At 50.8% G+C, this 26,058-nt stretch overlaps 1 protein-coding gene across 4 annotated transcripts in view; it reads left to right on the top strand.

Moving 5' to 3' along the window:
• Positions 1-26,058, top strand: part of Csmd2 (CUB and Sushi multiple domains 2) — a 560,352-nt gene that overhangs the window by 322,019 nt on the left and 212,275 nt on the right. For 3 of the 4 annotated variants that reach the window (XM_041651748.1, XM_041651747.1, XM_041651746.1), the window contains 3 exons: positions 5,195-5,298; positions 6,008-6,120; positions 20,991-21,173. The exons of the other annotated variant lie outside the window; for it this stretch is intronic. In XM_041651748.1, the coding sequence (XP_041507682.1) occupies positions 5,195-5,298; positions 6,008-6,120; positions 20,991-21,173 (400 nt within the window). The remainder of the gene's footprint in view (positions 1-5,194; positions 5,299-6,007; positions 6,121-20,990; positions 21,174-26,058) is intronic. 4 annotated transcript variants of the gene reach the window in all.

Below are 26,058 nucleotides of genomic sequence, written 5' to 3'. Positions count from 1 at the left end.
CCTTCTTCCCTCTGCTTTCTTACCAGCATGACTTTGTGTCTCTGTCCCTGGTTCTCTAGTCTCCCCCAAAGCAAGACTGGCAAGGCCACCAGTGTGCCTGTCTCTCCCACCGTGGGCACACTACTCAGTGGAGAGAGGCTTAGACCTGTTGAGCTTGCCCCAGGCCTGGCTCCTGGGCTTCCTCTGCTCAAGAACACTTAGCACCATTATCAAGAGAGGTTGTCCTGTACTGAGGGTCTCATCCGCAGCCCCTCTTTGCCACTGTCAGCGACCCTGGCTTTACCAGCCCCTCCTCCCACCCTGGGTCCCTCACCAGCTCCCACTGGGTCTCCACGCTTACTGTCCACACATTGTTCTGAGTCACAGCTTCCTCTCTACTTGACCATGAACTCAGTCTGAACCGCGGGCTCCAAACTCAGAGCACGGCCCAACTGTAGCTTCATCCACGCTGTTCTCCACCCCTGCCCCGGTTGGCCTCCCTCCTCTGAACTGCTCACACCATGTGCTGCTGAGCCCGTGCCCTCCTCTGCACTGCCAGGCCCCATGCATCCTCTCCTTCTTCCATGGATGCTCCTCCCATCCTTTTCTTCCTATCCTTCCCCCAGCGCTACTGGTCTGCGTGCATCCTGGCTTTCCGATACTGTGCTAAGTTGTGCTGAGATAACTTAATGGCAGCCACTAGCTCCATGCGTGGCGCATAGTGGTACCCGCGTCCCAGAAGATACGTTTGTTTATCCGCTTATCTAATGGTTTTAAGTTGGACGTCTGAGCTGGAGGCAAATGTGGCTCTTAATGGCGCCTGCTTCTCCCCCCAAAGCTTCTCCTGCCTCACAAAGGGGCCTTGTGAGCTTGATTGATCTGCATGGTAGTTAATGAGTCATTATAGGATCCCGCCTTTAAACAATGGCCAAAAGCGGAGGAGGAAAGAACAAAGGAGAGCATGGACACCCCGTGTGCTGGGGCCGCTGGAAGGCCAGTCCGTGTGTGCTGAACCTGCCTCTTGATGTAATTAGCCCCTGCATCCTGGTCAGGACTCCGCGATGTGGTTCATGTCCAAAGGCAGTGTGAGCCACTGAGTGGAATCATTTAATGGCTCCAGGTTCTATCCTTCAAAGCAGTACTTTCCCATTACGGGTCTGGTAGTCAGGCACTCCCTCTGTAGAGTTGACTTGGTAAGTGGTGTCCCTTGGCCCGGGTCTGGCTGGATGCAGTGACCATGTTTAGCCAGAGCTATAGACCCTGCAGAGGGAAGCTGGTCCTCCTGCTGAGCACACTGCCTGGCTGGATGGGTGGGGGTGCTTTCTGTGCGGTGTGCATTTGCCAAGCACCTGCTCAGATCCAGCTGAGAACTCGGAGCACTTTGATAGGGTAGGTCAGCCGCCTCTGCCTTGTGCATGTGAGACGCTGCTGGGGTGCTCCCAGGCAGTAGAGCACGGTGACAAGAAGCCTGTCTGGTGACAGCACTCGGCTACCAGGCTGTGTGAGCCTAGGCGAACCACATCGCCTCTCTGTGCCTGGGCCTTCCTCTCTGTGAAATAGGAGCTGTCTTGATTTTCACATGAGCAGACTTGTGTAATACGCTTAGGACATAGTTAACTTCATGGTAAGCATTAGCTGTTGTAGTAAAGAAATGGTCTAAGATGATGAAAGGCTATGCTCGGGCATCTCAGGAAGCCTCCCATGCCAGGGCTCTGCAGAGTAGGACCCAGGGGCATCAAGCTCATTGCTGGCTTTATAAAGTTTTCCTGGGACGCAGCCGTGTCCACTGAAGCACCTACCGTGTGGGGCTGTGTTCGTGCTGCATAGAGAAGGACCGTGTGAAAGAGAGTATGTGGCCCTCAAAGGTATTTCTTTGGCTTTTTTGGTTTTTTGAGACAGAGTTTCTCTGTGTAGACCAGTCTGACCTCAAACTCACTAAGATCCACCTGCCTCTGCCTCCCAAGTACTGGGATTAAAGGTGTGTGCCACCACCACCCGACTCTCAAAGGGATTTCCATTGTGACCCTTTACAGAAAGAGCTGACCAGCCTGTATTCTAATACTGCGAGGGATCCCACGGTCTGGTGGCTGGGAATCAGAAAAGGCTGGGAATTAAGTGCCAGGCTGTCAGATGCTTTCTCAGCTTCTACATATGCCTGGACCATGGGCAGGCATGGGTATAGAGGGGATAAGCCCCGGGCAGAGACATTGCCGGCGCAGCAGTGGGGACAGGGAAGGAAGCGAGCACATCCTGAGGCTGACCCGTCTTAGTCCCCCCTCATCACTATGACTGGAGCGGTAAGAGCAGAGAAGTTCCCTCTCAGCTCACAGTTTGAGGAGACGTTAGAGCACACCATTGTGAGAAGGTGTGATGGGGTCCAGAGTGGACTTCCCACATCTCAAAAGACCAGAGAGCAGAGCTAGAACAGGAGGCAGGGCCACACTGTGTACCTCAAGTCCCAGCCCTGGTGACCTACTTCCTCTGGTCAGGTTCCACATCCTCCCAAAACAGTGCCACCCATGGTGACCAAGGGTTCATGGTGACAGGAGCTCAGCTGGCCATGTCAGCCATGTGACAGGGAGCAGATGTGTCAGTCTAGAATGAGATGCTCCAAAAATCATTTTGCATAACAGGACTGTGGAGGATGAGAGATGGGGAGGAGATTCCAGCCTAAACAAGGGGCCATTTGATGATGCCATTAGCTGGCGGAGAGCATTCCGGACAGAAATCCAGGGAGGAATAGCCAGTGGACTCACTGTGGACTGTTGAATTCCATCCCATCTCTCTAGCACTTTGTCCCTCGCCAGGTCCTCGTTGAAGCCGAGGAACCGGTCTCCTGGGCTGCAGACCACCCATAATGCTGTTGCTTCTAACACAGACACCTCAACACTCTTACTAGTTCCCTATTGTCTTTAGGAGGCCAGCCCACATCCTTAGCATGTCAGACAGCCTTTCTTAGCCTGACTCCTCCTACGGCTTCCATGTCACCACTCTCTGCTTCCCATTTGTTTAAATAACTGAGTTGTAGAAGTCTCTGGACAGGGGCTGGGGAGACAGTCCAGTTGGTACAGAGGACGGATTTTAATGCCTAGGACCTGTCGATAGGGTGCACACTTGTAATCCCAAGGTTCCCTGGGGCTTGCTGGTTAGCTGGCTAGCCTCATTGGTGAGTTACAGGCCAGTGAGAGACCATGTCTTTAAACAAAGGTGATAGAGGCGGTTGCTGTTTTAGAGAAACATTTGAGGTTGTCCTCTGTCCTCAACAAGCGTGCACATATATATACCATGTACACACGCACATGCATGCACACACACAGACACACACACACACACCATGTACACACACATACCGTGCATGCACACACATCATGCACGCACACACAGAAGTCTCTGGACAAATCACACTATTTCCACATAGCTGCTCTCCCTCTACTCTGATGATTGTTTTATCACCCACATCCAAACTGCTCATTCTCCAGGACTTCATTTCCTCCAGGAAACCCCTGGGCTTTCTCCCAGCCAGCATGGAAACTGATAGAGGTGCTCCAGAATGTTCTCCCCAGAGTTGCTTTCATCTGTGAACCCCATGGCCAAGCTGAGGGGTCTGTGAGGAGGGTACCAGGCTCACCACTGTGGGCAACTTTAGTTTGCTTCTACAGTAAGTAAGGTGATATGAGGAAGATTCTGGTGTCCTCCAGGCTGAACACTAGGCTGCCTGATTTGGGCCGAGAAACCTGAAGAGGCCGTCCATCACATAGGAAATCCGTCCTTCTTGGCTTGTCGTGTCAAAAGCAAAAAGGCAGCTTCAGCTTCCGGGAGGAGCAGCATTAGAATACAAGAGGTAGAAAGAAGGCCTGGCTAGACACTGGTTCTGAGTATCAGCAATTGGCCCCACCCACTGCCCAGCTGACTAAGTCAAAAACCTGTCAGTCACCCAGGATTTCCCTTCCTTCTTCCCACTCTATCCCAGCCCGACATCCACCCAGTCACACATCCCCAAATGTCCCTAGGGCCTGGCCTCTCTTCCATCTCTTCTACTGCTCCTCTGCCAAAGGCCTCAACCCTCCTCACTACCCAGCTCACAACTGCCAGTCATTTCCATGCCAGACTGACGTCATCTTGAGGAGAAAGCCTGTGGTGGTGGGAGGGACTTTGAACTATGCTGCAGGCAAACTCTGCAGTTCGAAATCTTCTGGAGTCACCTTTGTCCTCTGCAGGCCCAGCCAGACGGCCTCCAGAGTAAGGCAGTCGACATGCCTGCTATCTGTAGTCCTGTTGTCTACAGTCTATTCTAGAACATTCCTTTTCTGCTGTAGCTCCGGTTCTGTGCACTGGACTCCCTCTTAGAGCAGCCCTTGCCCCCTCCAGCCACCCTTAAGGTCTGATGGGGTCCTCCACAGCCTTCAGAATTTCCTCAGAGGCTTCAGTCATGTGTAGCACCCTCTCCTCTCTCCACACAGCCTGAGTTCTCACTCCATGAACCCCCAGTGTCATACCTGTCCTTGGGGTGTTAGTGTATTTCTTGGAACCCCTACATCAAGCTAGGCAGGGACACTGGTATACTAATGACATCCATTCATGGCAGGGACAGTGTTATGGTAATGGCAGGACCCACCCCAGCCTGTCTATGGCAGCTGCTTTTGTAAATATTTGTGGTAGATGGGATTAAGGCAAGCTGAGAGAGAGAGACAGAGAGACAAAGACAGAGACAGAGACGCGGAGATTGATCTTGCAAAAGATCTTGCTCCTTCCAAGAGCATTCATTTTGTCAACAAATTAACCAACAGAGGAAATGGAAAACAGTCGGTAGAGGAGAGAGGAGAAGTCTGGGGTGTCTTCTTCAGGTCCCAGGGGGCAGCAGAGCTGAGATTCCACATGTGGCCTGATACTGCCACCAAGCCCAAGGGGATTTCTGGCCATGAAAGCATGAAGAACGAATCCAATCATCTTGTGGTCCACCAGCTGTGCCTGGTGGCTCTTTGACAGCTGCCAGAACTTGCCAGATGTGCCTCAGACATCTTCAGAGACATCAGGGGACCCCAGGGACCATATCGCCTGTGGAGAAAGTCATGTTCCTCAGGATGGCACTGAAATGGGCAGTGTGTGGAGGAAGGGGGATCCCCCAGAGACTTTGAGCGTGTCAGGACACAGTGAGGCTTCCAGAGACTTGCTCCCAGCCACCGCCAAGTCCCTAATTCTGTGCTCCCTCCTCTAGGTGATCAAGCTGGCCTTTGAAGAGTTTGATTTAGAGAGGGGCTATGACACCCTGACGGTCGGGGACGGTGGGCAGGATGGGGACCAGAAGACAGTCCTCTACATGTAAGTGTATGTTTGTCTGGATTGGGATAGGGGAGAGACAGGCTCACAGAGCCCACCCTGGTCTCCAGACCCAGGGATGTAGGGACAGTGTCCTGCAGAGCTCCTGGTGTCTGCAATAATCCATCTGCCTCTCTCCACCCCAGCCAAGGGGAAGAGACTTCATAGAATCTGAACATGAAGTTCAGACTGGGCAGTGTTGGGCAAAGTCAAACAAAGGTGCCATTCCTGTGTGCCTGGCTCTTTCTACCAGCAAAATGCTTCTTTGAAACGTCCTGTTTCTACCACCTCCCAGTGTCTCTATTCTAGGTGACTTCTGTCCCTGGCTCTAACCTCCCACTGAGACAAACGGAAGTGTTTTGGGATCTTTCCACATGCCCAGAACAATCTGAGACATGGACAGCTCCATAGACACAATGACCATCTTTCCCGGGCCAAGGAAACCCAATATGACAAAGTCTCATCAAGGAAGCCATACCAGGCTGTCCTGGAATCCACTGGGCTGGGCCTTTGCTTTGGGGAATCCTTCAGTTCCCTTACACCTAACCCAGTAACCCAACAAGGGGTCTGGAAATGTCTCTGTCTTGTGCATGTGGCCTAGCTCCAGTTTAGAGTGTGATAGACCCAGAGCAGGCCTGGCTTCTTGACTTCCTTCCAGCTTTCCCTTGGCACTTGGCAGGGTGCAGACCACTAAGTATCTCTCTCCCAACAGCCTGACAGGTACGTCCGTCCCAGACCTCATCGTCAGCACCCATCACCAAATGTGGCTCCTCTTTCAGAGCGACAGCAGCGGCAGCTCCCTGGGATTCAAGGCTTCCTACGAAGGTAACTGCTTCCAAGGAACCTGGCAGGCTCACCGGGGGAGGGGGAGACTTGAGATTTCCATCCGCAAGCATGAAGCCTGGGTTCAAATTCTGGCCCCTTCCACGCCTCTCCTCAGACACATTATTTGACTTGTCTGAGGCTCCATCTCATTCTTTGCTCAGTGCTCCTCAATCCCATTGTACCCGACGATTTTGAGGATTACCTCGGACAGTTCAGTTGGCGTGTGGGATCTCCTACACCAGCTATGGGCCAGGGCTTCATCCCTAATTCATAGCTGGCATGTGCAGACTTGCTGAGTCTCATCTATTTTTGAAATCTTTAAACTGGGGTCAGTGGCCTCCCAAGCTACCTTGTGATAAATGGGTGATTGTGTTGAACACAGGAGAACAGGTAGCCACCATTGTTGATGGCCTGAGGAAGCTGCCAACAGGGATCTTCATTCCTTTTAGTAACTGTTGTTAAAGAAATAGCACACTCTAGGGTCCACGGGGTATCCCTGTTAACACCGTTCATGAACTTCCAAATCTCCTGTTGTTCAAAAGAGAGGTCCTGGAAAGAAGGCAGCTGTCATGCTGTGAGTGATTAAGCCCTTGTTATGAGATCCAGGCCTTACCCCAGGTGGTTTTCATTCTAGTAGGGAGACAGAACAAATGGGAATTAATCTAAGATGATCACCCACCCAGCCCATGGGAATAAGAAAAAGGGAGCAGGCATCTTTCTAGGGAAGTATAGCGGTGTAAATGAATGCAAGCAGATTGTAAAGAATATATACACAGCTTTAATGGGGAAATTAGACTTACCATGGTTCCAGCTGAGAACAGGAAGCAGGAAGGGGCTTGCCCGATTTATAAGTAAACATTCGCCCGAGGCAAGCCCGCCCCTTAAGGGGCTGGCTTAACCCTACAGGGAAGTGGGTACTAAGTCCTAAAAATGATCCCCTGGTTATTAGAGAGACAGGATTAGGACACAGAGGAGGGACGTATGTCCTCAGGGTGGCTCCCATACACACTACCTACCTAGCACACCAAAGGTTCTTCTCAAACCAGGACCTGTTATGTTTCGACCCCAGGCACACAAGAGGTGCTATGTGTCACCGACAAAAAAAAGAAAAAGAAAAAGAAAAAAAAAAAAGAAACAAAACAGAACCAAACAAAATCCACATGTGAACCAGGCCTCTTAAAGCAATAACAATGTGTTCTGTACACGCATGGCTTCCTGTCTGGAGGTGGCAAATCTGGGACCCAGATGTCAGCAAGGCATGCTCCCTCTGAGACAGTAACACCCTCTTTCACTCTTCCTCGCATCTCTGGTGGCTAGGAGTACTCGGTGACATATCTCCTATCCCTACCATAGCCACCATACTCAGTTTTGTGTGTGTGTATGTCTTCTCATAAGGGTACCAGCGGGCTAGGGGCCTGCCCCTGCCCTACTCAGTCTGCCACCATCTTGATGACACCTGCAAAGACTGTTTCAGATGCAGGGATTCAGAACTATAACAACTCAACAGATTCTAGGAGTCTGGCCTGTAATACTAATGCTCACTTCACCGTGTGGTCAGAGTGAAGATAGCCACCGCAGTCTTCCCAGGACAGAGAGCCTGGATCTAGGGGAGGTAGAACACCAGACAGGATGCTTGGGTGAGCAGTGTCAGGTATGAATACTGTGAATGTCTCCATCCAGGGGCAGGAATGACCTCTCATAGCCACATGTCCTTAATCAGTTCTTGCTTGGCCTGAGGTTTGGACAAGACACAAATGCCTTGAACCTAAGAGGAATAATACCAGCTGGCAGACAGAATAGTCTCGAGCAGGGAGAGCTATTGGCTAAAGTAGTAGCAGATAGTGAAATAATAATAAAAAAGTATTTAAAAAAAAAAACCCAGTCACTAGAATGAAACCAGGTGATTTTTTTTTTTGTACTTCCTCTGTCTTGATCAGCCACTGGAGAGCAGAGCTTAGCTGTGGAGGGCCCCAGCTTTGGACGGACTTAAGTCAATCCCCATGAGAAATGTTTGTTACCCTCTAATGTTTACCTGCCTGGGGGAGGTGGACTCAGGAGACTGAACAACTGAATCCAAATATTTGAAGGTTAGTCGCACAGGAAAAAGGAATCAGATCTGTTTGAGATTTGACAGAAAAAGAAAGGGGCATGACATTTGCTGAGAGCCTACTGTGTGGCAGAGAGCCTACTGTGTGGCAGAGAGCCTACTGTGCGGCAGCAGCCTTGTTTGTCACCTCCGGAGGGTGCAGTGCTGTCGTAGACGGACTTGGTGCAGCCCCAGGGACCATCAGTGTGGAGCAGGCACTAACACCGGCCTGCTTTTCTTACTTTTTTTCTTTTTTTTTTTTGTCTTTGTTTCTGTTTGTTTCTTTCCCCCTTATCTTTCACTCCTCATAAGCCTCCATTTAAGAGAAGATTCATAACTAAATACCAGAAAAAAACATCATCTCATCTCACTCAACCCCTTCGAGGCACAGAGGGGTTAAGTAGGCTGCCTGGGGTCACACAGAAGTCTGAGAAAGTTGCAGAGCTGGGATTTGAGCCCACATCTCTCAAAGTGCATGGTTTCCCCCTATACCAAAAGCTTCCCGAAGCTGTTGAATTTTAATTCCTTATAAAATCTTTATAGAAGTCAAAACTTTGCCCCAGTCAGGTCCACCATATAGCAGAAGCCTGGAGTCCAGGTCACTGGGGGTTGGAGACACATTCGTTAGTTCTTATTCTGTTTCACTCATTCAGAATTGATTCAACACCTGCTGTCAGCCAGTTCAGACCTGGGCACTTCAATCACAGTGGCAAGCCTCCTGGTGTGGCCCTAACACACCTGTGTGGATGCCTGTCACAGACTAGCGCCGTCAGGACTTCCCGAACCCCTGACAGATTGGGAAGTCTGTGTATGATTAGGGGCCTCTCTAACCTTCACGACTGTGTCAGGTTGTGTGCAGAGAGGCAGCGGGGTCTCTGATGATCAAATAGACTCTGGAATTGGATCAGACCTGGTGAATCTCAGCACGGTTCCTAAACCACAACCCCGGGAACGCCATGTGGTCTCCACGAGCCTCCGTTTTCCCACTCGCAAAACAGATAATGATGCTGCCCTCCGCCCCGTTACAGCAGAGAAATAATATCACGCGGAACTCTGTGCACGCTGTCTGCCACCAACACAAATCCTTCCTCGTGGGGCACTAGTGTTCCCTCTACCCCAGTCCCTCGGGTTCTTGTCCTCTGGACCAGACCCAGATCTACCTCCTATGGATCATGTTTGCTCATAGACCCGACCTTAGGACCTGCCTCATGTCACATCCTTAGCCCTCCAGGCTAAATGGAAAACAGGACGGCTCCCTTTGGTCCCTGTCAGGTTCGGGGGGGGGGGGGGGGTGTTAGTGAGTTTTCATTGCTGTGACAGCCATGTGACATAAATAAACTTCAGGAGGAAGGACCGTTCCAGAGGATTTGGTCCAGAGTCCCGGTCTCCACTGATTCCAGACCCCGGGAAGGATGACGGTCCTGGCAGTGGGAGGGTGAGGCAAAGACTGTTCACATCACAGTCTACAGAATGCACGGAGCCTGGGAGAGAACAGGAATGAGATAGCCTTAAGGGCCCACTGCAAGTGATCTACTTCCTCCTCTAAGAAACACCTCCAAGCTTACCAACATCTCCCAAAGGTTGGGGACCAAGAGCTTTGAAAGGGACATTGTAAGAGAGGCAGGAGTCCACTCACAGAATGCCATGGGGCAGCATGGAGCCTTTGAACCTGGTCTAGTGGGAAAATCTGGGAAAGGTTCGGTCAGCAGGACCCACTTTTCCTCCCGCCCCTGTCTGGGCTTTGTAGTTGAGGACTGAGACCATCAGTCTTACACCGCCACTGGTATCAAATGATGGTGGGTTAAGTCCACTGCCAGATCCTGGCCCTCCACCATATCCAGCTTCCCTTCCCAATGACCGCATGACTCCCTACTGCTGCTTCTCAGGGTCTGTCCTCAGCCTTCCATCTTCTCTTCTAGCAGTTGGTCACATTGACGCGCCGGGCTTTAACTTGAAACTTAACCCTAACAGCTGCCCCCTCTGTCCCTCTCCCACAGCTCTCCCTCACTTGTGCTGATAGCCCCCCCCCGGCACCTAAGGCAGCCCCCTCATACCTGTAAGCCAAGGCCCCCAGAACAAAGCATCACAGACTACATTGTTTGAGCAACAGGTGTATGTTTTCTCATAGTGCTGGGGGTGGGGGGTCAAGGCTTTAGACAGCGAGTGTCTATTGAGCGTTCCTTTCCTGGCTCACAACTGCCTTCTCCTCTTGTCCTCATGTACCTTTCCTTGATGAAAGCATGCACTCTCTTCCCGTAAAGACAGAAATCCCACGGGGGCAGCCCCCTCTTCTGACCTCATTCAACTTTAATGACTTCCACGCGACCCATCTTTTCAAATCGTCACGCTAGAAGCTGAAGGCATCAGTATACAAATCAGGGGACATAAATGTCCAGTCAATATCATCACCCCAAAATAAGTTCTTCATCTCTGCCCCTTCTCCCCATCCCCTGTACCTGATCTGTGCCCCCGTGCTGGTGAGCAGCACCACCACCCATCCCCAGGCCTCATCTCCCCCTCCTTGCTCCCCTCCATTCGCTCAGTTTCCTGATCCCTGCGGTTCTGCCTCAGCAGCATCCCACTCTCATCACCGTGGTCCAGACCTCCATCATCCTCTGTCGCTGTTCTGCTGACAGCACCGGCCTCCCACCCAGCACCCTTCCCTCCCCATCTGCCACATGGCACACAATGATCTTCCCAGCTTCCAAGTCTGACATAGTGTTCTCCTACTTAAGGGGGAAAAAAATAAACCCCACAGACTTGAGTGACAGCTTCTCACTTCTCATTGACTTCAGTAGGAAGTACCAAGTCTTCCACATAGCATGCCAAGTTCTTCCTGATCATCCCTAAGCCACATTCTGGCTGCTATGATACCACTCAAGGCAGAGATAGCAGCTTGTCCCCAGCTCTTGCAGGTCCCTGTCTATACCGTGCTCAGAAAGCTTTGGAGAATTCATTTGTGATAACTTTGCCCTGGCACGGTCAGATACCTTCCACGGAGTCTCTTGATTCCTCTTTTCTCGCCTTTACCACATGGTGATCAAGCGCCAGGTGGAATGCATTCTCCCTTCCCTCAGGCTTCGGGGCTGGGCAAACCCAGCTTACAATGAGATTCTTCCATGCCTCTGTGAGCCAGTCCCTTCACTGATGAACCTAACTTTTCTTGTCCATGAAAAGGCACAGGTAACTGATCGGCTCACCATGGCTCTCAAAGATTTGATACACCAAAGCACCCGGCATAGGACCTACCATTTAGGTCCTGGATCGAAACTTCGAAAGCTTGTCCCCTCTTCCTTCCTCCTCAGGCCTGTGGCTCTTCCACCCTAGACTACTGCTCCAAGTGTCCATGATTGCTACATCTGCCTCCCATTGGCTTTCCATTGATTCCAGCTTCCGAGAAATTCCATGCTGCATAGACATCTTGACCCAGGCATGTGAGGCTGGCCTATGTCGATGCCCTGTGGGATGTCAGCAGGCATATAACACAGGAACCACATCCATCCCGACTGCTGCTCCCTCTGGGCATACCTGGCCCCCTTTGCCCTGGTGAGAACAGGGATGCTACTTTGGGGCAGGCAGGTAGTTCTGTAGGCTCCCCACTTCAGAAGTTCCACCCTATCCTGGGACCGGAGAGTCCAGTCCGGTTAGGAGTAAAGCATTTGCCTTGCAAGCCTGAGAACCTATGCTTTGTTCCCGAGAACCCACATGGACAGGACAGGCATAGTGATGCACAGTTGTAATCCCAAAGCTGGGGAGGAATAGATGGGTAAATCCCTGGGGCTTGCTGACCAGGTAGCCTAGTGTAATCAGCAAAGATCAAGTAAAAGGGGGAAAACCCTGCCTAAAAAACAAGGTGCACAGCGACCTAAGGAACAAGGCCGGAGACTGTCTTCCGGCCTCCAGGCGCGCTCTCTCTCTCTCTCTCTCTCTCTCTCTCTCTCTCTCTCTCACACACACACACACACACACACACACACACACACACACGTGTGCATGCGCACTCACAATGCACGTGCCAAAAGAAGAAGAAAACAATGCTTTCTCCTCCAGTATTAAAAGCTCAAGCCCTAGTGGAAAAACTGGGGCATTTACTCCCAGAAATTCTTTCTGCTCTGCTTGTCATCGTTCCATCCTGGGTAGGGGAGAAAGCTTGGATCCCTCAACACGGGAGCCCTCTGCGCCTAGAGACACAGGCTCCCTCCATGGGGGCGCCAGCTGTGGGAAGCGCATTCACAGTTGCAATTGCTTTGCTTCCCAGTAGAACCAGAAATATTTAAGGAACAGGCAATTAGCACTTACCAGAAACATTATAAAATTACACACAACTTGCTAACAAGTTTGCACATCAATCTGGATGTCTCTTTGCTTCCTGACTGGAGCCTGGGATCTGGCAGCCTCGATGCTCAATCTGGGAGGCTGACCCAGGGGAAGAAGAAGTAAGGGTCCTGCTCCTGGGGAGATGGAGGTGCAGAGAGGTGAGGATCATTCAGGAAGCATGCCCGATAGCCCAGGGACTCGTGACAGAAGTAAGATCATCTGTTGACTCATGTCCCTGAGGCCTAATGATACGTTAGAAACACTCACTATTCAGAACACTGAGGCCATAGTGATAGGACTGTGTCTGCCTTCACCCAATTCATAAGCTGTTTTCATAAGCATGGAGTAGGTGCTAGAAGATGGGGAAATTAAAAGGAGTGGCCTTTGACCTTGCTTGAGAGACCCTGCCTCCGGAAATAAGTGGGTCATTGTTGAAGACATTTGATATCAAACTCCGGCCTACATACAAGCACTCACACGTACACAGTTTCACACGCGTGCATGCATAGGCGCACATGCATGCATACTATGCACATGCATGCACATATAGAAGTGTTGCATACACATAAACACAAGACATTTTTAAAAATTAAAATCTCTAGGCCGGGTGGTGGTGGCGCACTCCTTTAATCCCAGCACTCGGGAGGCAGAGGCAGGCGGATCTCTGGGAGTTCGAGGCCAGCCTGGTCTACAAGAGCTAGTTCCAGGACAGGCACCAAAGCTACAGAGAAACCCTGTCTCGAAAAACCAAAAAAAAATTAAAATCTCTGTTGGAATCAGTTTTGAGAGTGAGTAGGGAGAAGCCCCCAAGATTGCTTCCAAGTGTAAGGCTCATGTCTCCTTCTCTGGCATGTGACCCTGAAGATGACCATTGTAGCACTTCCCGAAAGAGCCAGCATTAGCTTAAAAGGAGTCCAAAGGCAATGACCCAGCATTACTGCAGTCCCTTTTGGGCATGGTTGGCCCTGGTCTTACCAGATGTCAGGTGCATAACCATCTCAGCCTCCCACCTGTTATTTTTAGTACATCCTTATGTGTTAATCTGGTTTCCCCCAGACTCCTCCTCCTGGCACTTAACAAAGCCCCTCTGGTTCCTGGTCCCATAAGAAGTAGGAATCCTGCATTTCAAAAATGCTACCTGGATCCCTGAGATGTTAAGTACTGACTAGAGCCAAACCCAAACTCAGAGTGTAGATCACTGCTGCAGCCAGGCACCAGAAGTGCTCTTGAGCTGGCCTCCTAAGTCTAAGGAGGCCCAGATTGGATGTACTTGGACTGACACTAGAAGATGACTGTCTGGCAGATAAGCAGGGGCTGTTCATTTTAGAAAGAGCAGACAGCAGGTGCCCAGTTCCTGCGTGGGCGAGCTGGCAGGGCTCTGCAAACAACAGAGACCATGATAACAATGAGAAAGTGCCATCTCGTTCCTGGGTCTGTGCCATGTTCCGGGCATCCTGGCTGCCAACTTGCATGCACATAGGCTCGGTTAACCCTCACGGTGACCCCGGTCAGCAGAGCTGTTATTACAATTTCCATTTTATGCAAAACAAGAGCTAAGGGTCAGAACGAATTGGCAGCAGGGGCCAGGGAGTTAGACGGTTCAGTGGATAAAGTGCATGCAGTGCAAGAATTGGGACCTGGGTTCAGATCCCCAGAAGCCACACAAAGCTGGATACCGTAGCATAGGCCCAGAATTTCTATGTCAAGATGGGAAACAGAAGCAAGAGAATTCCTGGAAGTTCACAGTCCAGTGAACCTGTCATAAGGAGTGGGCAGTGCGACTGTTTCAAACAAGCAGGAAAGCGAGGGCCAGCTCCGAGCTTGTCCCATGATTTCCAAATATGCCACGGCGTGCATACTCCCGCATACTTTTTAAGAATAATAATGTGACCCAGGTCTATTACATAGTATTAAAACCAGGATCCAGGTTGGCCTCCTAGCCATCATAACACGGTCACCTCCCTACAGATCGCTCTGTTTCCTGATATACAAACTCCAAGGGGGATAGTGGCCAAAGATGAGACCTAGGGTGGTGGTGGGTGGCAGGGATAAGAGCCCTGCCTAAGCAGAAGTGGGAGTTTAACCTGAAGACTTTGGAAAGCAGTAGGGAAACTGAGCAGGGGACTGTACACTCTGATAAACTTTCGATGACCTTGTACCACATCAAAGAATATGGGATAGAGAGGCAAGGCAGAGAGCCGCCAACTGGCTATTGCCAGCCAGTTGGGAAATTATGGGAGCCTGAATTGAGACAGAGAAGATGCAGGGAACCATGGTCCCAGAGCGTTTAGAAGAATAGCCAAAGAGAAGGTTCCTGTTGGAGATACGAGAGGGGAGGGAGGCATCTTCAGGTTCTGAAGCCTCTGTTTCACCCTCCAAGAAACCTTTCCATGCATACCTGACTACGAATTCTCCCAGCACAGGGTTCAGAGGTCAGGCAGCTCTGGATCTTCAGTGCTTACTGAGCCTGGCATTTGACAGTTTCTACATAAATATCTGGTCTCTCCTGTGCATTGTACCAGACATCTACTCTACTTCCGGTGAGTGCTAGGTACTCAGAGGTCCATGATACCTGATCAACCCAGGTCTGCTTTCACAGGACTTACTTCCAGGGATGCTGGGGCAATGAGAGGTAAGGAGACCGTGAGGTTAGGATGAGCAAAGTTGTCGAGTTGGGGACTCAGCTTGTCCCTGATGCCCAACAAGGTAGGACATGCCAGGCGGGTAATCCTGGCCCCTTTTCCCCACTGTTCTATCCCCAGTGTCTAGGACAGTAGCCGGTAGAACATTTCTTGAATGCAAGGATGAGTAGCTACAAGGGGTAACAGGCACCATAAAGGGAAAGAGTGCAATGCCAAAGAAAAGAGAGTGGGTGACATCTAAGGTATGGGCTGGGGAGTGTCTGGGAGGGGGTGACCTGAGGAGAGCATATAAAAAGCAAAAGGGGAAGTTCTAGCATGGGTTGGGGCGCCATAAAGTAAGGAACAGACATACACAGCAGCACTCTCTGGAAGGGCAGTAGGGAGCAGTCCAGGTTGGGCATCCCAAACCCCCATCCCAGCTGCCTCCAAGTGGTTTCCCTTCTCGGAGCACATCAAAGGGCTCCGAATTGAGAGGAGCACACGATGCAGTCCCTTCTGCGCAGACCTTGGCATAAAAGAGGATTCCAATTTAGTGTCAGAAATTGAAAAGCCCGAGAAGACAGGGAGCAACCCGAGAGTCTAGCATGGATGGTAGGGCTGGAACCACAAGGCAGGGGAAAAGCAAATAAGGCCAGTCCCCATGGAACGCTGACACCTTACACACGGACATCTGAGACCCCCTGGCTTGCTTTCAGTGAGCCAAAGGAGGCAGGGCATGCGCACTAACATGGTGAAATTGGGTTAAACCAGATGATAGGAAATTGCAAGTCTTACTTTTCTCCAAGCCAGAATTGAATTTATCTGTTTGTAATTCTGGATGCTGACATCAGACATGGTCGGCCTCTGGCCGGGAGGGGCCTTTTTGCCAGGCAAGAAACCTTCGTGGGAAAGCTCTGCCTTGCGTTTCTATGTTCTCCGCCCAATGGTGGACTTGAGGAGAAGGCCCACCGAAGCGGGTTAGCTCCCCAATTTCCAACCCCAAATGCCCCATTCCTCATCATCCCACCTCCAGATCTGAGTTCTTCAGGGAGCCCTTCCCTCGACACCTGACCCTCCTTGAGGTCAGCATCACCATCATCCTCTCCTTCCCTCACACTTGATGACCATCACATTGGAGGGGGCTCGTGAGCTCCATTTCCCTGCCCACCCCGTGGTCTTGTCCTTGGATGTCCCATGGCCTCCAGCTCCTACTCCCTCATCATCACTGACCCCACCCCACCCCTTACCCCAAATCTTGCCATCTCCTTGTCTCTCTCATCTCCATCTTCCCACTTCTTCCCAGAAGTGCATCTTGTCTTCAGCTTTGTTGAAATATAGGGTCATGCCACCTGCTCTGGGTCTTTTGTCCCTTGGATCTTTCTACTCATCAGCCCTCTTGCTCCCATTGCTTATCTTTTCCTCGAACACCCCCATCTCACCCTTAGCTCCTGCTGTGATCCTTTTCTTCCTTGCCCTGTAGCCCCGGCTACCACTCAGCCACAGTTGTAGCAAAAACCTCAGTCCCTTGGCTTCTCCAGCCCACAGTCAGTACCTCTATCCCTTTTGTGTCTGCCTCAGCAAGGCGGGCAGTGCTGCCAGGGGCAAGAGAGTCGGCTCCTCCTTTAGTGGGCGCATGGCTGTCCACTGGGCTTCTGTCTCCTGTTCTCTAGAGTGACAGCTTCAGAAGGTCCTGTCAGTATCCAGTCTTGCTCTCTGGGACTAATACCTTGCTTTTTCCAAAGACCTTGGTCTCCTGCTCTCCACCTGAAACTCAGTGTCACATGGCCTTATTCACTGGTGTCATCAAGAGCCTCTGCCCTGATCACCAAGGCCAGCCAACGTGCACAGGGTCTCTGCCACCTCCCTCTCTGGAGCCTCCAGCTTCTCTTCCTCACTTCTCCACAGCATCAGTGAGCCATTCAGTCTCCGTCAGCATCCCTCTTCCCTCTTGTTCTTCCTAGAAATTTAACTACATCCAAACTCATTCCATCTTTAGACTATTTTAAACACCATCCAAAGGTGGCGACCTCAGAGTTATGACCTAACCCTCCTCGTTTTCATCTCTGCTCCTTCCCTCTATCCCATTGGGTGCGGGCTCCCATGACAATGTTCATCATAGTACCAGCCTTGGTTATCCTCCCTCCCAACGGGTGCTGGCTGTCATGACAACTCTTCATCATAGTACCAATCTTGGTTATCCTCCCTCCCGTTGGGTGCTGGCTCTCATGACCACTGTCCGTCACCGCATCAGCAATGGTCTCCTTTTATTCCTTTGCTTTCTGACCCACCCTAACTTTCCTATGACATGGCATCCATTACTCACCTCAGTTCATCCTCCTCCAAGCTCTGTGGCCCCCACTCGCCTTGGGCTACTATCTGTTCTACTACCACTCCCCCAAACTGTCCATTTTGTCCCATTCTGGGGTGACATCTCTTATTTTGCTTAGTTGGTCTCATATTTCCTGCTCATTTATGACCTGCATCTCAAATTCTGAACTTCCGTTCTAAACTTAAAATCTAGATAACTGCTCCTTAGTGGCAATGTCTCAAAAAGCATCCTGCCCTTGTTATGACCCTCCGTGCAGTCTCCTGCCTCCTGTACTCTTGTCTTAGGGGATCACACCCTCGTGAGAAAGCCTAACCCATAGGTATGGTAGACCTTGCCCCCCCCCCCTTATTCCTGCATCCTTGTTCTTGGCAAGCCTGTGGCTTATTCCTACATCAGACCACTCACATCTTCCTGGTTCCCTCCATCCCCCTTTCCTGGACTCAGTATAGAATACCATCTCTCACCAACGCAGAGGCTCCACGGAAGCAAAGCTCATTTCTGTTCTGGTCCCTGTTGTGTTTTCCACTACTCAAGTGGCCCACACTAGACTGACAGTCCCAATATTTCTTGAGTAAATGAATTCAAATCCTCTCCTAACTTCTAGCTAGCTGATCCTAGACCATTCCCTGGACAGGGGGCAGAGTGAGCTTTCTCATGTATAGGTGTCTACTGCTGAGTAACGTAGAATCTTTTATCAGCTTCCCATTCCTGACCATCCTAGAGTTCAGTATCCCACAGAGATGGCACAGGCCCTTTCATGGGCTGTTCATGCCCATCAGAGCCATTTCCAGCCTCATCTCTTGCCACTTGGAGAAAGTGCTTGAACTTGCAGAAGGAAGGTATCAAAGAGGTGAGGACCCCTGAAGCCTGTGTGTGTGTCTCAGATACACCACTTCTGAGCTCTGTGTAGACAGGTATGTCTTTGTGCCTGTTTCCTCTTTTTAAATGGGAGGGAAAAAAATACCTCCTATTAGAAACACTGTAAGGGTAACATGGGTTAATCTATAAAATGTTCACAGTGACCACGGGCTGGAGTCAGTGTGCAAATAACTAGTTTCGTAAAGTGAAGTTGGTTGTGATGATGATGACTCATTTTGTAGTTTTGTTCACCATACAACCCTGCATCCTCTACTCGACCTGGCCTCTTCCCTCCACCCAGAGGGCCCTTTGTCTCCTTCTCACTGCCAAGCCTTTTCCTGCTGGCTCCTCTGTGGTCTTAGGCCTCAGCACAGAAAGCATCTTCTCCGAGAAGCTCTCTGTGATCCAGGACTGGGATTCCATGAGATGAGTGAGACACTTGCCTTAGGCACATAGTTTGAGAGTGGGGCCCCAAACTCCAATTTTAAGATAAATAGCATTTAAGACAATATTTTTAAAATCAAGATTAACATAAAATAGTCATGGCTTTAAAAAAAAATTGTGTTGTAATAATCAGTGTAGAAGACACTGGCACAGGCCCCAGCACACAGCAGGTGCAAATATATTCCTGTGGTTGTTTGTTGATGGGGAATTAGGCAGGTGTTATGTGCAAAGAGATTTGAGTACACAGTAGGGGACGAGAAGACCACCACATCCCCAAATGCATGCTCTCCTGAGGCAGGCAGACCCTCAGACAAGCTGATGGCAGAGGCTCAGTCAGATGTACCCCATGCATATATTTTGTATGACGGGACCTCACTAGGGAACCTTAAATATGGGCTCTGTCTTCAGACGGCCAGGTAGTGTTTACTGCCACTGCCCTCAGTTCTTACATCACAGATAGCATGTTTGAGGACACCGAGAGAAGGTGGGTTCTGCAGCTTGCTTCTTCAGATCCCTTTGTCACAGGGGGGCTTCTTCCTATCCTTCAGATGACTGGAGCCCTGAAATCTGAAGCAAACTCCCACTTCCTCGGAATGATTCAGGGTGGCGCCATCCCGTCCCTCAGCATACATAAAGCCAGCTGCAAGGAAACATGTGTATATAAGTCCAGCCAGTGTGTGTGTGTGTGTATGATGAGGCGGGGACAATTGAGATTTGGATGAACTGACCTGACTTGTACTGGAGATCCCTTGGTACTCTCGCATGGTCATACGGATCCCCACTTTCAATGATCCTTGATGTTTGACTTGGAAGACACACGCGCGCGCGCGCGCACACACACACACGGTCCCTGCACAGCATCCTTTGTCCTGCCTCCTCTCAGTGGATTGGGGGATAATATGAACTATGAAGGTGACAGTCAGGAGCCTCTGAGCCTTTACAGCTCCGATCAGCGCAGAGAAACAGCTCACAGCAGGAAAGCTTTTGCAGAATCACAGTGACTTCTGGAAACCTGGGCTACTGACCACCCATAATGGCATCCACTGAAAAGGCAGGTCCTTTCTTCCTGAGAGTCCTGGGAAGCTCTCCAACTCTCCCGGGGTGACTCCAGGCCCTGCTTTCCCGAACCTCAGGTCTCTTGCTGTCTCCTTCCACTGTCTGACACTTTCTCAATGGCTTCCTGTCCCCTGGTAGGCCATCTTCCTCCCGAGATGGAGCTCCTCCCCCATCCCCTCTCACAGCACAGAGCAGGGTGACTCAGGAACCTCTAAAGACACAGCCAGGGCAGACTCCTTACCAAAGCCCCTGGGCCCTGGCTCACTCCCAGGGCCGAGCCCATCTCTTAGGACTGAGACAAGCTGACTCACCAATTGGCTCGAGCAAACTTTAAGTATACTTAATGAGTCGTTTGTTTCTTTTTATCTGCTACTGTCTCAAACTGAATCTACAAAATATATGTATCTCAAGAGTGCTTCTGCATTGTCGGAAGGCAGCCAGCATTGATTCCTACTTACTCTGGTTTGCAAGGAGGACAGATTTCACAGGACCGCAGCTTCTCGCTTGTGTTAGCTGGCCTTCGCCACTCAGACGGACCTTTCTGAAAATCTCCCCAGCAGTGTGCACAGTCAGACCAAAAGTGCAACTCGGGTAGAATGTCTCCAAATGCTGGGGCATACTAGCTCCTAGATTGGTGCATGACAGGGTGGGAGAGTTATTTTGTCCTAGGATGTCTTGGATAGTGCCCCCCTTGATGGGGCTCCATCCGTGAAGCTCAAGTCAAATAGAACCAGAGACAGATGTCTCTCAAGGCTTCCTCTCAGCAACCAGCTTCTGTTAGCCAGGGTACTGTCCCCAAAGTCCCGCAACCTCCCCAAGCAATACCAACCAGATGAGGGACTCCCAAGTGTTCAAACACACGAGCCTGCAAGGGAAAGTTCATACCCAAGATGGTAACACCCACCTTTCATGAACGAAAATATCCAAGTATCTGGGGTACAGTGTGTGGACACAGAGTCAGGGGCATGTGAGAACTGAAGGCCCTCTCATCTTAGGGTATCGTCTTACAGGATTTATGAATCCCATGCCCTGACGCATGGTAGGAGGGTAACAGAGCATGCCCTGGGGAACCTATGCCTCCAGGACAGATGTAAAGTCATCTCTCTTTTTTTTCTCTCTTGGTTTTTTTTTTTTTTTTTTTTTTTGTCTTGTTTTTCAGAGATCGAGCAGGGCAGTTGCGGAGACCCCGGCGTACCTGCCTACGGCCGGAGAGAAGGCTCTCGCTTTCGCCACGGTGACACACTCAAGTTTGAATGTCAGCCTGCCTTTGAGCTGGTGGGGCAGAAATCAATCACGTGCCAAAAGAATAACCAGTGGTCGGCTAAGAAGCCAGGCTGTGTGTGTAAGTGAGCAGGGGTGGCCACGGATGGGCTCCCCAGAGAGGCAGGCTAGATCCCTAGCTAAGGCCCCGTCTTTGAAAACCTCCAGTGGGTACCCACAGCTCTTTCTGGGTGGTTTCTCTTATTCCTAGGAAGGTGGCTGTCTGAGTTCCCACATCTAATGTAGGCTCCAGCTCTTGACCTTTGGAGGTCTTCTTTGATAGAGCAGGACCTTTGATGGTAATCCTTAAAGCAAATTAGAGATCACTGAGCATGGCCCTTGAAGGTCAGACCAAGACATCCCTCCTTATTCTTGTCCCCGCTGTGACACCATGCATTGTGGGCGGGGCAAGATGGCTCTAAGTTGGCAGATGGTGTACCAGCCTTGGCGTACGGCAAGGATCCGAGGCTCTGATCGCTGCCTCGCGTGTGGCTTTAGGGAGGGAGGAGGGCTCCAGCTATCCTGGCATGGCTGATCTTTCGGGGAGTTGAGTAGTCTGTTCCATGAAGATACTCAAGGAAGCCCGCCATCTTTCTTCTTGTGTGTGCTGGACATACTTTGCGGCATCACGAACATCAGGAGTCGCAGTGAGAGTCTAAGTGCGAGGGGCTGATGTGGCAAGGGGAAGCCACACAGCCGGTGTCGGGAGGTCTGAGGTTCTAACTTCTCTGGTGTCGCCTCTTCTTGTCCTGGCTCTCAACACTCAACTCTTCTGGCTCTTTCTTTGAAATCTCAGGGAAGGGCACTTGGCCTGATCCTCCAATCCTCTGCCCACCTTAGCGGGCATCTCAGGACCTTTGAACACTGTATGCCACAGACTGAGAGCCCCTGGGGGCTGGGGGTGGGAGAACCTAGTAAACAGTTGACATCCCTGCAATGAGAGTGGGCCGGTGATCTGGGTCATACCACAGTGATTACACTGCTCAAACTGAAAATAATTACTTTGACAAAGCATTTTCTATGTCTGATAAGTTTATGCAAAAATTCTTCTGAGGTTTAAAGATCAAATCACTCCTAGATCCACATGGAATCACTCTTAGTGGAAAAAGAAATCAAATTGCATTGTATCGGCCCAGCTCTGCTCCCGATGTAGGTGGGAAAGAGCAGACTGTCTCTCTTTGTTGGCGCCATTGAGTGCTAGGAGCCCTGGGGATGCAAGGATCAGGGATAGGTAGTAGGGACAGCTCAGAGTAAGCAACCACAAGTTCTGACAGCACAGTTGAACCGAGCTAGACAAAGGGGAACAGAGTAGGCCATGCCGTCTCTCAGGTCCTATCTAAGATGAAAAGGCCCAGACAGTGGGCTTCCCACAGGCATCATGGAGCTTAATTTTTGAAATTTATCTTGATAAAATGAAGCAGGAACACTGGAAGAAGGGGATCTTCATGGGCAGGAACCTGGGAAGATAAAATTTGGAAGGACCCCACAAACCAAAACAAAACGTGGTTAGCAAGGGGAAGGGTGGTGGTAACCACCGGGGGCCTCCGGGAAAGTACCTGATGCTGTGCTTCTGGGGAGTCATTCTAGAATGTTTTTCTAGAGCCTTCTCTAAGGGCTGAACTTCTTGAAGTGCTGCCCTGCAGGCCCTTCATCTCCAGAAGCAGCGTGCTGAACTCTGTTTATAAATAGCTGAGAATTGGAGGACCGGGCTATACTGGCAGCGGTGGGTCCAGCCTGTGCTCTCTGTTGTTTGGAGCAGGGGTGAAGGACCCAGGGCTTTTAATAAGAACCACAAAGCAGTCACTCTGGGCAGCTGGCATGACATGCTCTCTGGAAAGTTCTAAGATGGGGGAGGACACTGTATTCTTCAGTCACTCCCATCAGTCCCTGTGTCTGCTCACTTGGGTCTAGAAGAACACAGCTTGAGACCCAGTGAGGTTGGCGTGAGTAGAGGAGGGCAGGCCCAACCAGCTCTCCCCACTGAGCAAGCCCCTCTTTGTACCTCGTGAGCACAAGGGGCTTCCCTCTCTCTGCTGTCTGACGAATCCCCAGTCTCTAAGCTCCTGCTTCCATGGGCCCTGGCTTTGCCCTTGTGGAGCTCAAGGTCTGGTAATGAAAGAACGGCGATGAGCTTACTCAACGATCAATGTCTAGAGACCAGTTCTTGCCTCTAGCTGAGCTTCCCAAGTGCAGCCAGGGCATCTTCTTTCTCTCCAGGTATTCGCTGACCCAACAGGATAGCTCCCCATTCTCCAGGGTAGCCCCACATTCTCACTTCCCAGAGTCTACCTCTCCAGGGTCATATGGATGGCCAAAGATAACTGTAGCACGAGAGGCCCCCACACTTTCCATGGCAAATGCTTGGAAACTGGTCCACAAACTGGGTCATCACAACGCAGGTCATACTTTGACTGAGAGATGTTCCTGCTTCCCGCTCTAGATCAAACACTCCATAGTTTCTGATCAATAGAAATGGGACAGCGTCTATAAATGTCCATAAAACTATAACGTAGTGAAGTCGCCTGTCTGTAGCATAGAGTGCTCCTTAACATACACACAAAAGCTCCTCCGGCAGAAGGCTCGTCTGGAGACTCACCCCCACATTCGTCACAGCACACATCCACACGGCACTTCGCCAAACAATGTTGCTCTCGCCTTCAGAGGAGTTAGAAAGGGACCAGGGAAATCCTTTTTGCTGGCTGAAATGTTTTAGAATGATTGTTCAAAGCGGTGTGAAGCGCTGCCCTGTTCTTCAGGGGAAGCGTTGCCTTCAAAACGTCCCCTTCCTGGGGAGTTGGCCTGCCAGGTCCACACACAGCCACTCCCCCTTCGTACTTGTGCACTGAGCACTTACCGCAGTGAGCAGCAGCTTCAGCATGGCTCCCCGGCTGCTGAGATGCCCTCGCCGTGGTGGGTGCTCCACAGACCGTCTTTTCCCGTCTAGGGTAGCAGCAGGATAATGCCTCTCACGTTGAAGGGCTCCAACTGAGCACACAGAGCCAGCTCCTTTCCTCTCTTGGCCTCCTCAGACAGTCCTCCTCCACAGGGACCCCTATATCAGCCCAGAGGAGAAGCACGCTCCATCCAGTCAGCCATGCTGACTGTCTGCCCCCAGCCAAATGCCAGGCTCAGGGTTTCCGGGCTGTTCTCTTCCATCTCTGCTTAGGGAATTGTTCACCGTAGCTGTCCTGAGGACAGGACTGTGGCAAGGAAACTTGTATACCTTACCTTTCAGAGTCTCTGTTTTAGCATCATCTTTACTAGAGATACGCTTCTGTGCATCTCTAGGCAGTCAGTCATTGCCTTTCCAGAGAGACAGTGGGAAGGAAGATACAAATCACTCTGAGGGTGGTTTGCATAGTCCGTGATGCTTTGTTGACAGGCTAGCGGAGCACTTCACACTTCATAAGGAAGGCAGGAAACCAATTATCAGTCCATTAGCAGCCACTTTCCAGAGAAGTTGCCAAACAGCTTTCGCCAGAGCCTGGCCAGGAGCACACAGAACCCCATTCTCCTCGCCCTTTTCCTGAAGCCCATAAGAGCGGGTGAATCCTAATTGCAGCCGTCTTAATATATAGGGTACATGTGTGAAATGAGAAGGAGGGGTCTCCTGGGATGTATGCAGTTCGAATTAGGCATCAAGAGCAAAGTCGTGAGGGTTCAATCAGGGAGAATGGAACCCTTGGGTGCTCGAGAAGATCCCGCAGAGGATGCTGGGATTGAACTTGGCTTTGAAGATAGGAAAGAGGGGAAGACAGGGTTGCTATGCAAAATAGTCCTCTCCTGGTATCTGCCTGCCCTTTCCTCAGTTTGCACCCAACCCATCATCCCACCTCCATGCTGAAGAAAGGACTGGACTAGATCATGGGGCCATCATAACAAAGACTTTTCAGCTGTTAGGGTAGTTACTCCTGATTTTTCAGGTCCTGTAATGTTGGTCTTTATCCCAGAGAACTGTCAGGTCTTGTAGATTGCTTTAGCGGCATCTCTGCCCTCTACCACACTGAATACCAGTGCCGCACACTCCACACACCAGCTGGGACAACCAAAATCTTCTCTAGACACTGGCAGGTATTCCTTGGTGGTAAACCTATCCCAGATAAAGACCCATGCTCTTGGGTAGCTTAGTCTTGTCTCAAGGCGTCCCCTGCCTTTGGGGGGCTGTGGTTAAAGTCTGAAGCATCCTTATGATGAGGGAACATGTGGCAGGGAGGAGGCTGGTTTTGTGTTAGCTTGTTTCATGTCGTTGGGAAGATGGGACCCTTCCTCGTGGTGTTGCAGAGTGTTTCTTCCCTCTGATTATAGAGGAGAAAAGCAAGTTCAGGGGTGGGAAATGTACTCACTTGGAGGCTATGCAGCCACCACACATTCCCAGCATCTGAGGGCTCACCTGAGGAGCAGGGACAAATACTTAGGATAAGGTCCAAGGCTGGGTTTCCCAGGAGGTAACTGCTGGGTACAGAGTGCGGCACATCCGTGAAGGGCTAGGTCCTGGGGGAGCAGCACTGGACCCTTTTCCTCACCTCCGCTTCCCATTCCTTCCATTGGTCACGTTTCCATCCATCTTCGTGTTCTGAGCAGCTCTCTGTGTCCAAAGTCCATGGTACCAGAGGGTATGTCTGTTCCCGGTCGCATTCCTGGAGGTGACTGCTTTCGCTGAAGGGTGACCTCCGCCCATACCACCTGCTGCAATATCCAGAAGCTCCCACAGTTCAGGGGACAATGCAAGACGTTAGTACAGTCTAGATTTTTTTTATGCTTTTGTAAATGGGATGATTTAAATACAATTTTCAAAACTTAAAGAAAGCGTTCCCAATCTCCCTCCCCTAAGTGAAAAGCCGTTTCACAGTTTCACAGGGATCCACATCTGAAGGTTGTTCTTCCCTTCCCTTCTCGCCTTGCTGGTGGTCTCAGTCACATTGGGCGTATCATTTTGCATGCTATGTTTCAAAGTCCACACCACGTTG

The sequence above is a fragment of the Microtus oregoni genome, unplaced genomic scaffold, assembly GCF_018167655.1.
Source record: "Microtus oregoni isolate MIOR12 unplaced genomic scaffold, Mior012 000005F_ref0000423, whole genome shotgun sequence".
Lineage (NCBI taxonomy): Eukaryota > Metazoa > Chordata > Mammalia > Rodentia > Cricetidae > Microtus > Microtus oregoni.
The sequence above is the reverse complement of the archived record's forward strand: the minus strand, read 5'-3'. Positions and strand labels throughout refer to the sequence as shown.